Genomic DNA, 15,030 nt, shown 5'->3' on the forward strand with positions numbered 1-15,030 from the left:
GCTGTCTCCCCGCCCTAGGAAAACGAAGCCTCAGTTACTTAACGATTGTGAGGTGTAATGGAGGGAAAAATTCTGTAGTAGCTGCAGCTGAAGTTTTTTGCCTCCAGGCGGGTATCTGGGATCAGCTAATCCTTTGCCAAATACCAAAACCCATACACCAGTAGAGGGGAAAAATACAAAAAAACTGACCTCGGCTCGTTATCCAGGAATAAACATAGAGTTGTGTAGTGTAGTTCCCGCTCTCCCCCACAGGCTCCTCACAAAAGCCATGCCAGCCTCTGTACAGGAGTCATTGTTACTGGATGATTCATCATCACCAGAGAGGGAGGTGATGACGAGGAGAGGGCTAGCAGGAAGAAGAAGAGGAAGAGAAAGAGGGGTGTTAAAACTGGTACGAGCGGTCCAGGACCTCCATGTAGTCCGGGGTGGTCCGGAGTCTGGCTCTCAGTTCTCCTGCCCCGTGCTCCCCATGGCCACTGTTTCTACCGCCCGCCGTAGAGCTCCCGTCGGTGGTGACCACCAGCGTCTGGTCGGGTCTGCCGTCCTGTTTGGAGTCCTGGGGGTGCGGGTAGCGGGGCGGCGGCCTCGCGTACCTGTCCGGCAGGTCTCTGAACTCGGGGGCAGGAGGGAGTCTGAAGAGGCAGTCCACCAGCTCCACTTTAGGGGTGGGGCCCTGGCTGTCGATCACCGTGGGACAGAGGATGCCTTTGCCGTGGAGACCAGGGAGCGGCCCCATCGCTCCCGTCACGGTGTTGATGGGCGACGAGGAGGACACCTCCAGAGTCCAGTCCCTCTCCTTCTCCGTGGCAGCAGAGCAGTATCCTCCACCCTGGCTCTCTTTGGAAGCTGAGAACGTCTGCTGCTGCTGCTGCGTCATCCGCTGTTTGACCGCTGCGTCCTGCTGCTCTTTGTAGATGGGATTGCTACACATGTGCTGGGCCGTGGCGGCGGTGGGGTCCGGGCCCTTCGACGCGGCCTCCGACGGGGGCAGGATGGTGTCGTAGACGTGGTTGTGTTCTGTGGCGGGCAGAGGGGGCATCTCAGGGAGGCCATGTTGTTGGTGGTGGTGATGGTGGTGGTGGTGGAGGTGGTGCTGTGTCTGCTCGGTGAAGATGCCACACTCCATCTGGATGCCGGCCAGGTCCACCTCTCCCTGCCGGCGGAACGGCAGCTTGTCCCTCCTCCTCAGGGCGTAGGCAATTAGCGCCGCAGCCGCGAAGAAGGCCGACACAAACAGCACCAGCAGGCTGAGCACCAGCACAGACAGAGGGATGGAGTCCCTCCCCGGGGGGAGGAGGGGGCCCAGGGGGTAGCCCACCGATGATACGCCTCTGTCTGCAGCAGTGGTGGTGGCTGTCTGCGGCCCCTCCTCCTCCTCCTCACCACCCTCCCCCTCATCCTCCCGGGGCTCCAGCTCGGGGCACAGCAGCTCCATGGAGAGCGAGCGCAGGTCGATGCCTTTGGTCTTTTCCGGGGAATGGCACACCACCTCTCCCACCACCACCACCGCGCTGAGCCCCTCCAGCCAGCGCTTGAGTGGAGCTGCTTCACAGTTGCACTCCCACGGGTTCTGCTGCAGGTCCACCTGGAGAAACACACACAAACACACACACACCACCACAGAGAGTTTGTCATTGTACACTAATTACCCGCCCCGACATGCAATGCAAATTCATAAATCGTTAATGAAAGGATAATTTTGCAGACATTCTTGTGATATAAATGAGTAGCTTGGTAAATGTCTCTTGTGTTGAAGAATAAGTCGGTAGCTAGCTAACTCTAATAAGATGACAACAAGAAAGATGATGCTTTTCTCTGTGCTACCTTAGCCTTCCACCAGCTAGAATAAATGGAGAATTAGTTTTTCAGCATTTGCATAATAGAATACAGCCTTCCTAAATTAATTTTTTGAAAAATGCCAGTGATGTAAAGCGCTTATTAAATGTAAATAATGTCATTATAGGTTCATCGAAACACTGAAGAGCTCCCATTTGCTGTATGGATGGGAACAGGCCCGATGTATTCTCGGTAATAGAGCGTTCTCTATTATCTGCGCATTGACCAATTCAACTTTTACCACCCACAAGTGCTCTCTTTAAAAACTGTTCACACACACGTACTACAGCAGGTTATAGGATTATTTTAGTTTACGATAAAGACCACTCAGAGGTTACATAAGTGGTTATTGACAAAACTCTCAGTCGGGGTTCGGTGTGACGAGTATCACAGCACTTTGTTTTTCACAATCTCATAACAATGTGATGCAACTCTCCCCTGTGCAATAATCCAATAGGAACGCCCGTAAATCCATTTTCCAATTGCAAGCTACTGTTATTGCCTGTCCGAGGAAAAAAAAACCTTTCAAATATTCACTTTGCCACCCTTTGAAAAGGCTAAAGCAGATTAAGGACAAAGGGAATCACTTACATCAGGTCTGATTGTCGGCGGCACTGATCTGTTCTCGTATCTCTAGCAAACGACATTGGCAATGGAAGCCGCTATTCTCTCTGTCACACTTCCAAGGGCCTTGCACAAATGTTGTCATGCTAATTTGGCTAGTCCATCTCCCTGGCTCACAGAAAGAGACGGATGCCTTTTGAGATGATTCAGCATTGCTGTTCTGGGAGCCATGGTACGACTACTTCCCCCAATGCTTCACGCTGAACAGCAGGATGATCCTTCACTTTATTGGAGCTAGCCCACTGTGGGCTTTGTGTGGCTCTGATAATGGCATAATTGCGACTGGAGGGGGGAACACTGCGGCGCAGTTTTAACTCACTTCAAATACTTCCACCACATTAAAGGGTCCACTGGAAAGGGCAGTTTTACATGTTTCCGCACAATCTCGACACAAGCGGGCTCTAATTCAGCATGAATGCACATTTAAAAAACAAGGTGACATTTAAAGTAAACACTGGAAGAGCAAAATGTCAGCTTGTTTTTGCAGTTTCATGGTTCTCACGAAAACACTCTTCTATCTGGTTAACTCTCCAAGCTATTTTTTTCACAAATATTGTTTGCTTCTTACTCGCGTATCCCCAAGGGCTCTATCCCCTTCTCTTTTGCAAGCATCTGTCCAACAACGTTTGCTATTTATACGCCTGGTCACCTAGTGTGCGATTTACTGTCAACTTGTCAATCAGAGCTATGTTATGAAGAGAAATGATAGACCCTAACTTACCCCGACAGGTGCAGATAAAATGCGAGTGCATGGAACCATTTTATAATTGTTTTGTTGTTTGTTTGTGTGAACACGACTGCTTTTAGTAAACTCATTACTTAAAAAGACACACAGAGGATGTAAATGGTACCGTTTCAACATACGGTATACACACTCACTTTGCAAATGCACTCACTTTTTTGATGCTGCTGGTTAAAAAACTCTTTGACTCTTTTGTCAGAAAATATATTTAGCCTGCCTTAAATAGCGGCATATATTCTGGATGGGAACTGACATGCTTTCACCGCAGAAGAATACATTTTGCTCTTGTGGCTTTTTATCATTACGAAGGAGATCAAAGATCAAGCAATAATGGTCCGAGATTTACTTGGGAGCTATAAAACAAAATCACATCAGGGAGCAAATCCAGGATGTTCATAGCGAGCCCCTGTGTCTTATAATTGATCATTTTGCCCAAACAGAAATATATTTTTAGTAGGGCTGTCAAATTAACGCGTTAATTTTGATTAATTAATCAACGCAGATTAATCGCACTTCTATAATGCCCTTTGACCTGTGTGTGTGTGTGTGTCAATATTTTTGCTTATGAGTACGACGATGGTGAATGAATCGGCATAGGCATCTGTGGCAGTGCAGCGCTGTCTGTTGTGGAGACAGAAGTTACGAGAGACGGAGAGCGAGAGAGAGACAGAGAGAGAGAGAAACAAACTGTAGCAGGCTATACAGCAGTTTATAAACAGGTATAAAAGTGTCATAAAAGTATGCGATTAATTTAGATTAATTAATCACAGAGCCTGTAATTAATTAGATTAATTTTTTTAATCGCTTGACAGCCCGAATTTTTAGCTATCATCATTGCTCTAGTGAAGATCACAGAAATATAGTCAATATATGCAGGTTTTTTTGAGGTTCTGGTTTTTGTTGTGGTCTCTGGTGACGAGGCGCAGCCGAGCTTTAGCTTGCCAAGCCTTCTCCATACTGATGAATGTGTTCCATTGTCTTTTGAATCATCCACACAGCAAAAAATGAATAGAGTGTATTTGAAGAAGAAATCTGCAGTATACGCATTGTTTTTATTCCCTGAAAAGAATTGTATGTTGTATTCGTGGCTATACCTACAAAGAGGGAGGACTGCGCTGATGCAATTCACTCACGGATAACTTTACACTGTTAAATTTCAGTCTATGATGTTGAGTGCATTTCAGGAGTTTTTTTTTTTGTTTTTGTCATTTGTTTTCACAGTGTACTCAAGCTCCCTATGCCTGCCACGGCGACTTCTACCTCGGATAGTGATTTTCCCATATTTCCCAAGGCGTCTTCAACAACCCCTTTGAGAAGGGGCGCGAACTTGTTCTATCCAGTGGTTTGTGTTTTACGTAGGTGGAGAGAGAGAGAGAGAGAGAGAGAGAGAGAGAGAGAGAGAGAGAGAGAGAGAGAGAGAAAGAGAGAGAGAGAGAGAGTCAGTAATAGCAAAAGACCAAGGAGCAGCTAGAGTTTCTGGTCCATTGAGGCTATTGTCCGTAAAGAAATTGGCATCTCTGCCTCTGTGTGATTGCCGAACATCAGTGCAACATGGAGAGGCTTGAAAGAAGGCCTTGATCTTTTATTCTGATGGAAAACAAACACGGACTTTATTGCTGCAGTACTATTACATTTTTCTGTGTTCGAAATGTGCTTTGGAAGTATGTGGACATGACATGAGGAGTATGTTTGCACTGTTACCGGCAGAAAAATACAATATTAAAATACTAACACAAGAAAATGAGCCCAGAAATAGAGGTTTTTGTATTGTCTTTCTTTTCTAAATAGTTTGGGCATTTATGTTAATCCAACACATTTAAAAAAATAATCTATTTTTAACAACCGCTATGGATACGAAGGCTTTAACAATAATCCAAAATATTTTTTTTATTATTTCCATTTTGGCCATATGATGACAATATTCTTATATCCAAATCAAAAATGTGTCACAGCATGACATGTTTCCTGGCAGAACCATTTGACCTTGCGTTTGACCCCTTAAACATGATTTTGCATACTCTAGTCTAATGAACATCATAATATTTTGATATAAAAATAACACTTGGACAATAAGGGCAATATTCATGATGTCTATAAAATCCACCACTTAAAGTAATTTAATAAATAGGGGTTAAATTCATTCTAAATTACTCAGAGAATCCTGCATTTATTTGGTGAGAAAAATCCTTTTCATCACTAGCATTTACTAAATTAGAAGTTGTGAGGCAGTCAATGAAACCAACTCCCGTCCTGAAATAGAAAATATATTGGTATGCTTCCCAGAAGATTAGTTAAACAAAACTGCTGAAAGCCTGATCTATTTACAGGATTTTATTGAGATAATGTAGGCACATTTATGACTGGAACACCGGTCTGTAGCGGTTGTGTTTTTGCTGTGCTGTGCAGTTTTGAGTGAAATACCGATTGACATTACAACATTTTTTTAACTTGTTTTGATTGCATAAACATATCCACCTGTTTGTTTTGTGTTCAGGAGATTACTAAACAGGATGTAAAACTGGCAACTAAAAGTAATGGCCAGGCTAAGAGAAGCCTGTGTTGTACTGACAGGAAATTCAGGAGGTACATGTATACTGGCTATAGCCTCATATAGAGAATTGTATCAATCTCGGCAAGAGAGCAGTGTATTTACCAAAATGTTAAACTATTGACCTTTAGGATTATAATAACTTTAAAAAGTGTTTTCGCTGATTAAATCAAACTTTAGCGTTCATGGGCTGATGAAGTAAAATGTGAGTTGGCTTTCTTTCCGGTCGAACCTGCCCCTGGTGAATACTGTGTTGTTTTTCATTAGTCTTTCTCGAGTGTGCACTGTTTTTTTTTTTTTTTTTTTCTCTCTGATATCTGACATCGCACAAGGTGAGATGTAGCTGTGGGCGAGTTCCTTCATTTGCAGCTGGCAGTAATGAGAGAGAGAAAGAGCTGCTCATACAACGTTTGTATGGAACGTTCATACGAAGAAGTCATAAAAGTATTGGACTTAATCTGCACTTTTGCTCTTCACAGCTGATTAACTAACGTGTATTAAGCAGAGAAAGAGAACATGTTTTTTCTTTACATTTACTGAAAAAGCCAGAAGTGTTCCTGAATTGTGCATATACCTGGCCTTCGTTCGGATGCCGATTCAACCTACTTGATTTCATAATGTTGATTTCATTGGATTTCAAAAGGAAACCTTGTTTGCTCTTGTGGAGCTATTAATTCACTAGTTATAAAAAAAAAATTAAGAAAAAAAACTTGTAGACACCATTGCATTTTAAATTTTCTCTGTCTGACGAATGGTAATTATAATAACAATGACATCAGGGAGGTATTTTACTAAAGTAGCATTGCATGTAAGTGGCTGTAACTATATAATCCTGGTGGCGACAGTGACTCTAAGCTATGCATGCAGCTGCTTTATGATTATCTAAATGGACTGCTTTTTAATTATTTATTTTAACAGCAGCTGCGGAATTCCCCACGCTTCCATCTGCGTTACCCTTTGATTTTACTGTGCAAACTCTGTGGCTTTGGCAGGGAGTCAACAGGTGATATCAGTCCATGGGCAGAACTCATGTGTTAGGTTCTGTCAACCTTGGTAAATGAATGAATCCAATTACTGTGCAACTACAATTGTGATACGGGTTGAACTTTATGAATATGGCCTTCAGTGTCCTTCAGTGACGTGCGGTGAGGTCAGTGAGTGGGTAGGCACTGAGTTCTGAAAGCCAGATTTCTCTAAACCTATATATCGTTAAATCAAAAACAATAAACAACAAACAGGCACGCACGGCCGATTTCAAATAAGTTCCTCCCTCTTTCTCTCTCTCTCTCACACTCTCTCACACACACACACACACACACACAGAGACGGGACGTATATGAAATGTCACAACGGTGACAGCAGGTTTGCCCGTAGCCTACTGTAGTTTGGTCTAAATGATTAAACATCGCATCCATCGACTTAACGGACCCGTCCGTCACACCAAGGGCTGAAAAAACGTAGGGGAACGAGTCAAACCTTCGCCGATTCAAACTAGTACTTCTATTCAGCTTCAAAATAAAAGAGAGCACTCACCATTCTGTAGGACTACAGCATAACTGATGGCAACTCCACTCCATAAACTTTATCTTAATACAGTGCTTCTCAAATGGTGGGGCGCGCCGTGAGTTGTCAGGGTGGGGGGGGGCACGGGCTGCCTTGATTTCCAACTGACCAAGTGCTAGCAAGCGTGATGTGTGCTTGTGTATGGTCATATCCGCGCAAAAGGCCGCGATTAGCAGTAAATACATGTCCACAGGTGTCTCCAAGTGTCTCTGTAGGCTATTTAAAAAGAAATCAAGCATGTAGACTAATAATAACATTAATGAATTATAGGTTATCGCATCACAGAAGGCCTATTGGCCTATAATAATAAAAAAAACACCACCTTAACTATGTTTACAGTTTAAAAATGTTTTGAATGAAATGCAAATGCAAAAATAAATAAATGAATATTAGCAGGTTCTCAATAGTATTTCAATTTAGGGGGGGGGGGCGCGAAAATATTTCTGTCCCCTAGGGGGGGCATGACAGAAAATAATTGAGAACCACTGTCTTAATAGATAAAGTACCAGTAGCATATGTCCCATGGACCTGTCCAGCATCAGAATGTAACCATTTATCCACATTGCACAGCTTAGGTTTGTCCGTCAGTAACAATGAAAACAAAACTGCTCAATTGAATATAAAATGCAGAATGGATTTTCACCAATCTGACTCCCTGGCTGTAGAAAGAAGCAAGACGACAGTAATCCAGTCGGACAGACAGCACAGCTAGCTAGCATCCTTCCGTTCATGTAGGCAGGGCCGCCGCTCCCTATACGCAGAGTACGCAGACTGAGTAGGGCACCAAGTTCCTGGGGGGGCACCCCAAAAAAATTTTTTTTATACATTTTTTTTTTCAAAGGAAAAAGAGATGGTCCGGGGGCCCCCAAAATATTTATTTTTTTAAAAGTTCATGATAATCATTACATTACAAAAAATATATAAATTAGTTATGAACAGGCCCATCGTTGTTTTTTCTTAATTGTGTAACCTATCCAGGGGTGGATTACTGCACAGGCACACCGGGCACAGGCCCAGGGGCCCAAGGGCTCAGGGGGGCCCTCAGCCAGAGATAATGATAGTAACTTTTCATGTTCCATAGTCAAAGAGCTCAGACACTGATGTCAATAACAGGGTCCAAAAAGGAATAGCCTAAATATAAGTACTCATTAAAATGTGACAAGATAGAAATCATCATGGGCCCTAGTAGGGGAGAAATACAAAAGCAAGTTAAAAACAACAGCATTAGTAGCTCTGTCTAAGGGGGTTGAAGCCCCCCTCACACATACACAAATAAGCTTTATATGTGTGAATTCTAAATTGTTCATATCCACCCTTTATCTGTTGAAATGGGCCCCTCCATCATAGAACATGGGTCTGCAGACCAATCTACTGTTTTTACAGTTGCAGAGTAAAGAGTGCTGTTTAAGAAAAATCTGAAAAATAATGTTCCTTCTGCATCTCAGGATTTGATATCTCTCTAGCCTCTAAAATGTCCTCTCAAAGTGCACCAAACTGCCACCTTTCTCATCAAAACGTCTACACTTTTTTAAAGTAATCGCGGATTACATGTAAAGATCGAAATAATTAACAGTAATAATACAAATAGAAGTTTATTAAATAAAATTTTTATTTTATTTTTATTTTTATTCTTTTGCACACGGCGCCAGGGTAGGCAGTACCCTGACCGCACGTCACTGGTGTCCTTCCATTTGGTGAATGCCTTAATGTTTTTGGACATCAGAGAGGGGAACATAAAAAACACAATACACTTCCACATGGTCCCTCCAGCAGCATAAACCACTGTTGTCCTTCTCCTGAGCAAATTCTTTTTTTTTAAAAAAAAGCCTCTGAACTGCCAGCCTCGCCCCCGCACTACCTAGAATCAGGAAATTTTTCATGGAGTAAAGTTAAAATGGAAATTCACAATGACATTTAGGCTAATCCACACATCCACCTCACCTCATTCTAAACCGGCTGTCTAAGAAAATCCCCGTACACTAAATTTGCTGAAGTGAGAGAAGTCAGGATGGAAAAAGGTAATACCTTGGGTTCGGTCACTCTGGCCAGCATTGTGTACAACAGCAACCCTCTCACATAATGCTGCAGTCAAATATGCATAGTCAGGTCAGACACAGTGAATTTAACACAAACGATTTGTTTTTACAGTCTATTTACGAAAGAGTTGCATTAATTACAACCATTCCCGAAAACTTTTAGGGTTTCAAGCTTTCTCTAGTTTACCTCCTGATTTATTATGACCACTTATGCAAATCGAGTCAATTGCAATTTTCCAATTAGAATACCTGAGGCGCAACCGTAGTCCCATATGCCACAGCCAGAGTTCTCAAAAACAACAGACGACGCAGATGACAGAGAAAGCTGCAGCTGTGCACAAGACCAAGGGATCAGGGGCTGCCACAAGTTTTGTAAATGCAGGTATGATTTAAGACATCAGACATCAGCGTGTTTTTCGTTTCTTTTTATCAAGCTGCGATAAAATAGGGTGTCTCTGCAATCTAATAGATCTGCTTAACTCATCTTCTGACATTTGAAACAAATATCCTGTCTGTATAATTATGCACATTTTCCGTTTAGTCAATAATCGGGCGGTTGATCCAACTCGGCAACCTTCATTTTTCACCCTGCCACCGTCACTCAACCAAATGCCTGTTATTTGACCTGAATTTGCTTAGAATGTCAGGTATCAGACTCAATTACAAGTGGGGTTAGCAGATCAGAATCATTCTTTTTCAAGCATCCACTTGCACTCACTGAAAACCCCCCTTCAGTCATTCTAGCGAAAAGGTTACTTTGCACCAACCTGCACAAGGCCGGTGAGGTGCTCCAGCACTCCCACCATGGGAAGCTGCAGAAGGTGGTTGTTTCTCAGGTTGAGGCGCGCCAGATTGACTCCAGAGAACACGCCGAGGGGGAGGCTCCGCAGCAAGTTGGCATTGAGGAACAGCAGCTGGAGGGACGGCATGGAGTCGAAGGTCCCAGGATCTACCTCGCGGATCTCGTTGTACTCAAAATAAAGGTACCTAAAGAGAGGAGACGACAGTGTTACTGTTAGGGTTAGGCATGGGACGATTACCGGTTTCAAGCTATACCGAGGTATGAATGCCAAGGTTTCAATACCGCCATTATCTCTGTCATACCGTTCTAAGGTAATAGAGCACACAGAATGTTAACATACAAGTTTATTAATGTTCAGAATATTCCTGCATCATAACCACTAGAGAAGTGAGCATGTCTCTAACAACCTTGTTGAGCTGCTCTCTTTAAGGACTGCTTTATTTTAATTTGGTTTAGAATAATTAAATTATTGTGATCATACAAGTGTATTAATGTTCAGAATATTCTATATGTTTTTAAAAAAAAATTAAAGATTGGGTTCAGGTGGATTATTATTTTTTTTTTTACCCAGATATTTCCAAATATCACATTTAAGAGCTGTAATAGCAATACCGTGATACTATGAAACTATGGTATTTTAGCTTAAGGTTATCATATCATACCGGTCCATGCCTAGTTACGGTGTCTCCGTATACATGCAAAGAAACTGGAGATGGGACTATGGAAATAGGAGAATAAATGGGGCATGGTTATGTAAAGAGAACTGCACCTCAGTACTTAGTGATATCTGACAGTTAAGATACATGAACTATAGTAAAAGCAAGACAATAAGGTTATCTGTTCATCTGTATTTGTCTTAACTTTGTTTCAATAAATAATAATGCTTGACTAGATCACAATCTGATTTTTACCATGTCAAATCATTTTATTTGGAAGTATTCCATATGTTAATGTACCTCTCCCGCATCCCAGCACGAGAGTTACGTAAAGGAACGTTCATACAAAGAAGTCATAAAATAATTGGACTTAATCTGCACTTTTGCTCTTCACAGCTGATTAACTAACGTGTATTAAATTACATAGTCTAGTGTAATACTGCACTAATGGCTGATGATGCATGTCAAGGCTACTTTAAGTACACTAGCCTTGACATGCCTGATCATCATAATGTCAAATTAAAATTACATTTTTGTTCTAAACCATTATCGTAGTGAATTCAAGGGGAAGAATTTAGTGTAACTGGAGACTTTTCCTTGCATTCTCGTCATCAAATTTACTCCCATTGATATATTCCCTACTCGCCCAAGAGTCACTAACGAAGGCTAACGAGAGGTTAAAAAGAAGATTTTTTTAGTGTCTTGGGAGGACCTTTATTATTGATTAATAGTCAAGTGAATGGGTCTGTAACATTTCTCAACCCTATCTTGAAATCTAGACAGTGGAGCTGACAGCTAAAGGCTAAAAAACCTAATTCTTTACATAGCAAAGGATGAAAGTTGACTTGTTTCTAATCAAATGCCAAAATGTGTAACTCACTGAATAAATTCAATTACTGACTGTATTTCCTGTATACATTTCCCGCAAATGACAATATCTTTGTAAGCTTAATCTAACATTGAGACGTAAGCATGCTTTCCCCACAACTCTCTCGTATAACAACCTGTTTTCCAATAGGTAAATTCCTGTCGCCATCCAGACGTCTTACTGCCTTATCAACACCTCTGTATGCAAATACAAAAAAACATTAATTTTCACCTTGTCACTCATACCAGGCTCACACCTCAATTGGAACATGCCATCAGGCAGCGTGACTAACAAACGACAGTCCTGGCAGAGAATGGGGCACCTTTCACTTCAATCAAAGTGTGGAATAATAGTAATCAAAATGTTCTGCTCAGTGCTATGCCAGAGTTACAGTGAAATTAATTTCCACGTACTTATAAACAAATGTCTTAATACTTAAGCTGACATGTGGTGTCAGTTTATTTAATTAGTTTAAAGCTATAATGTGTAAATTCTGTTGCCGTTGCTCCCATAAGGAATTGTGATCAACATGAGATAAACCTTCTGTGATTGTGCATGCATTTTATACCTTCTTTTGTACATCCAGTATTTTAGCAGTAGAATCAAAAAACTTAAACATTTCTTGGGATTTTTCTGAGCTCCTGCGCCAGTGTCGGGGGCTGACACCAGTGTGTAAACGCTGCCATGTTGAGAAATACAGAGAGAGTTTTGTGGAGCTGATAGGCTTAATCAACTTTATGTCAACTTGTTTGCCGATGGCTTGAATGTAACCGGCATTCCTTTAATATGAAAAAGTTACACACTATGGCTTTAAAGTGCAGTGGAGGCAACATACTTGTAGAACTGTAGAGAGGGATACCTTAGATTCTGCAGCCCCAGGAACATGTGGGGACTGAGCCTCTCCAGGTTGTTCCCATTCAGGTAGAGGCTCCTCAGGCTGGTCAGGCTGGAGAAGGCCCCCTCCTGGAGGTAGGAGATGCGGTTGTTCCCCAGGTGAAGCAGGTCCAGGCTGGAGAAATTCCAGAAATCCGCACGGTAGATCTGCTGGATTAAGTTTCCGCTCAGGTACATCTTGCGGCCGTTCAGAGGCCGAGGCATGAGCTGGGACACATTGAGGAAGCCGCTCTCCTTGCAGTTGACCGTCAGGCCCAGGTCTGAGATGTGCAGGTTGCACGTGCAGCCCAGGGGACAAATTATGGGGATGGGGGGTCGCGTTTGGTAGCCAGCCACGGGGGGATTCTGGTTGGGCATCATACTGCGAGGCGTGGGGGATATTCTGGAGGGTCGGGGCCTTTTGGTGGGCCTCGGTTGCCTCTCCTTGTCTTTACGCTCGGCCGAGGAAGAGGAGGAGGAAGTGGAGGAGGTGTGAGTGTTCTGGCGCGAGCCGTGGACCATGGAGGAGGGTTTGGTGGGCCTGACTCGCCCGGGGTTGGAGTTAGGTTTAGCGTTGGGGGGCACATGTTGGGGCTGCGATCCCGCCGAAGGGCTACCACCGCCACCCGCCTCTCCTTGTAGCTCTTTATCTGGGAGGTCGGCGCACAGCTCCTTGCGGGGGATTTCCCTCAGGTCCTTGCCGTGCAGGTGGAAAGGATATTCACACGTGACGTCCCCGACCACAGCCGTATAGGGGATCTGACCCAGCCACTGCCGCAGTTGCACCGACTCACAGCCGCAGTTCCAGGGATTCTCCTCCAGCTGCAGCTCCATCAGGGAGCGGCCGACGTACTCCAGGGTCCCCGCGTACGGCAGGCTCTTCAGACGGTTTCCCCGCAGATCCAGATGAGTCAGAGAAACAGATCTGGAGCAGAAAGGAGGAGAAGGAGGGGGAGGAATAGTTGGCTGGGTTAGATGAAAGAATCGTGTGACAGTGACGTGAAAATAAAAGTTCACATATTCCATTGCTGAGAAAAAAATTCAGCTTTTTTTTATCTGATGATTTATCCTTATTTTATGATGTATTATGCCAGAGAAACATTAATTCAAAGGTAGAGTGCAGACTGGCTAATTGTGTCCGACCCTGATATTTCTGCAGATCAGTCCTCCTGGCATATAATTCAAAAGCTTTGCAGCAAAGTAATCCGAAACCTCACCTGAACAGATGAGCAGGCAAGACGGGGATCAGGTTGTCGTTGAGGATCAGAACTCGCAGCTTGTAGAGGAACCTCAGAGCGCCGCTGTCGATGCGTTTGATCACGTTGTAGTCAGCCTGCAGGTGGAAAAAAGGAAAAAAATGTGACGACCTATAATTGCTGCAAATGAAAAAAAAAATTGACTGAATGCAGCAGGAGAGCTGACGCACAGAGTTGTTGAAAAGAGTCTTTCACTCAAGCCAGTCTGCTAGGATTTGCCTATTACTGTTACAGCTGTCTATTGTCATCTTTAGGTCAATAATCCCAATCGTTCCTGGATAATCAATCAACAAGGATTATCCTCCCAAAGCCTACCTGGAGGTATTCCAGAGCCTCTAACCCAGCAAAAGTGTCATTTCTGAAGACCTCCAGCTTGTTCTCGTGCAGGTACAGGCGCCTCAGTTTGGCCAACCCGTTAAAGGCTCCCACTCGGATGTCCTGGAGTGCATTGTTGCCGAGGTTTATCGACACTGCGTTGCCAAGGTGCTGAAACCCGTTGCTATAGAGACGCCTTAGAGAGTTCCTCTGGAGGTTGAGTTTGAAAGGGCGGACCCATGACTGTGACACCTGAATGATTAATTAGAGGTCTGATTAGTTATCTTATTAATAACATGAATTTAACAGTTAGAGACACCCCATAAGCCACATTACAGACAGGATATTAGAGTCAGAGACGCGGTGCATGTTGGTGAGATAAATGACAGCACAATAAAGTGCGTTGTGGCTGCACGTGTGTGCATGGTAAAGATTAATGAACAGGGGATGATACCTGGGTGACATTGGTGAAGCTCCGCCCATCGCAGTGCACGTGCAGCACACCTTCTTTGACCTCGCACGTGCACGGATCGAAGCACGGCTCATCCACGTCCTCCTCGGAGTTGTCCACCAGAGGGGTGTGCGTGGAGGTGGGGGTGGGTGTGGGGGTGTGTGACGTCCGGGACAGACACACACACCCCAGGGCCACTGCCAGAGTGAGCCACTGCATCCTCCTGCTTCTCCCCTCTCAACTCAGCCTGGGGCAGCCTGAGCCCGCCATCAGCCCTTCACCGCACTGCATGACGAGGCACAGCACATATATGCATTGACACACACACACACACACACACACACACACACACACACACACACACACACACACACACACACAGTATATGGTTGAGAGGGGGAAAAAATCTACGGAGGCAACAGCAAATATAATTTCAGGATGAATCAGATTGATGGTGCAT

The 15,030-nt window shown here is 43.8% G+C and overlaps 1 protein-coding gene across 1 annotated transcript; it reads right to left on the reverse strand.

The window, feature by feature from the left end:
* Positions 1–382: 382 nt before the first annotated feature.
* LOC307261490 (SLIT and NTRK-like protein 3) lies at positions 383–14,795 on the reverse strand (the record flags this gene model as incomplete). Its single annotated transcript, XM_080042046.1, has 6 exons — positions 14,574–14,795; positions 14,120–14,371; positions 13,766–13,881; positions 12,535–13,473; positions 10,117–10,336; positions 383–1,585 (listed from the first exon to the last, which is right to left on the reverse strand). The coding sequence occupies exons 1-6, from the start codon at positions 14,787–14,789 to the stop codon at positions 383–385; spliced, it is 2,946 nt and encodes a 981-aa protein (XP_079898172.1). The 5' UTR covers positions 14,790–14,795.
* Between the last annotated feature and the right edge of the window lie 235 nt (positions 14,796–15,030).

Source organism: Ammodytes marinus, assembly GCF_949987685.1.
Source record: "Ammodytes marinus genome assembly, chromosome: 15".
Classification (NCBI taxonomy): Eukaryota; Metazoa; Chordata; class Actinopteri; order Uranoscopiformes; family Ammodytidae; genus Ammodytes; species Ammodytes marinus.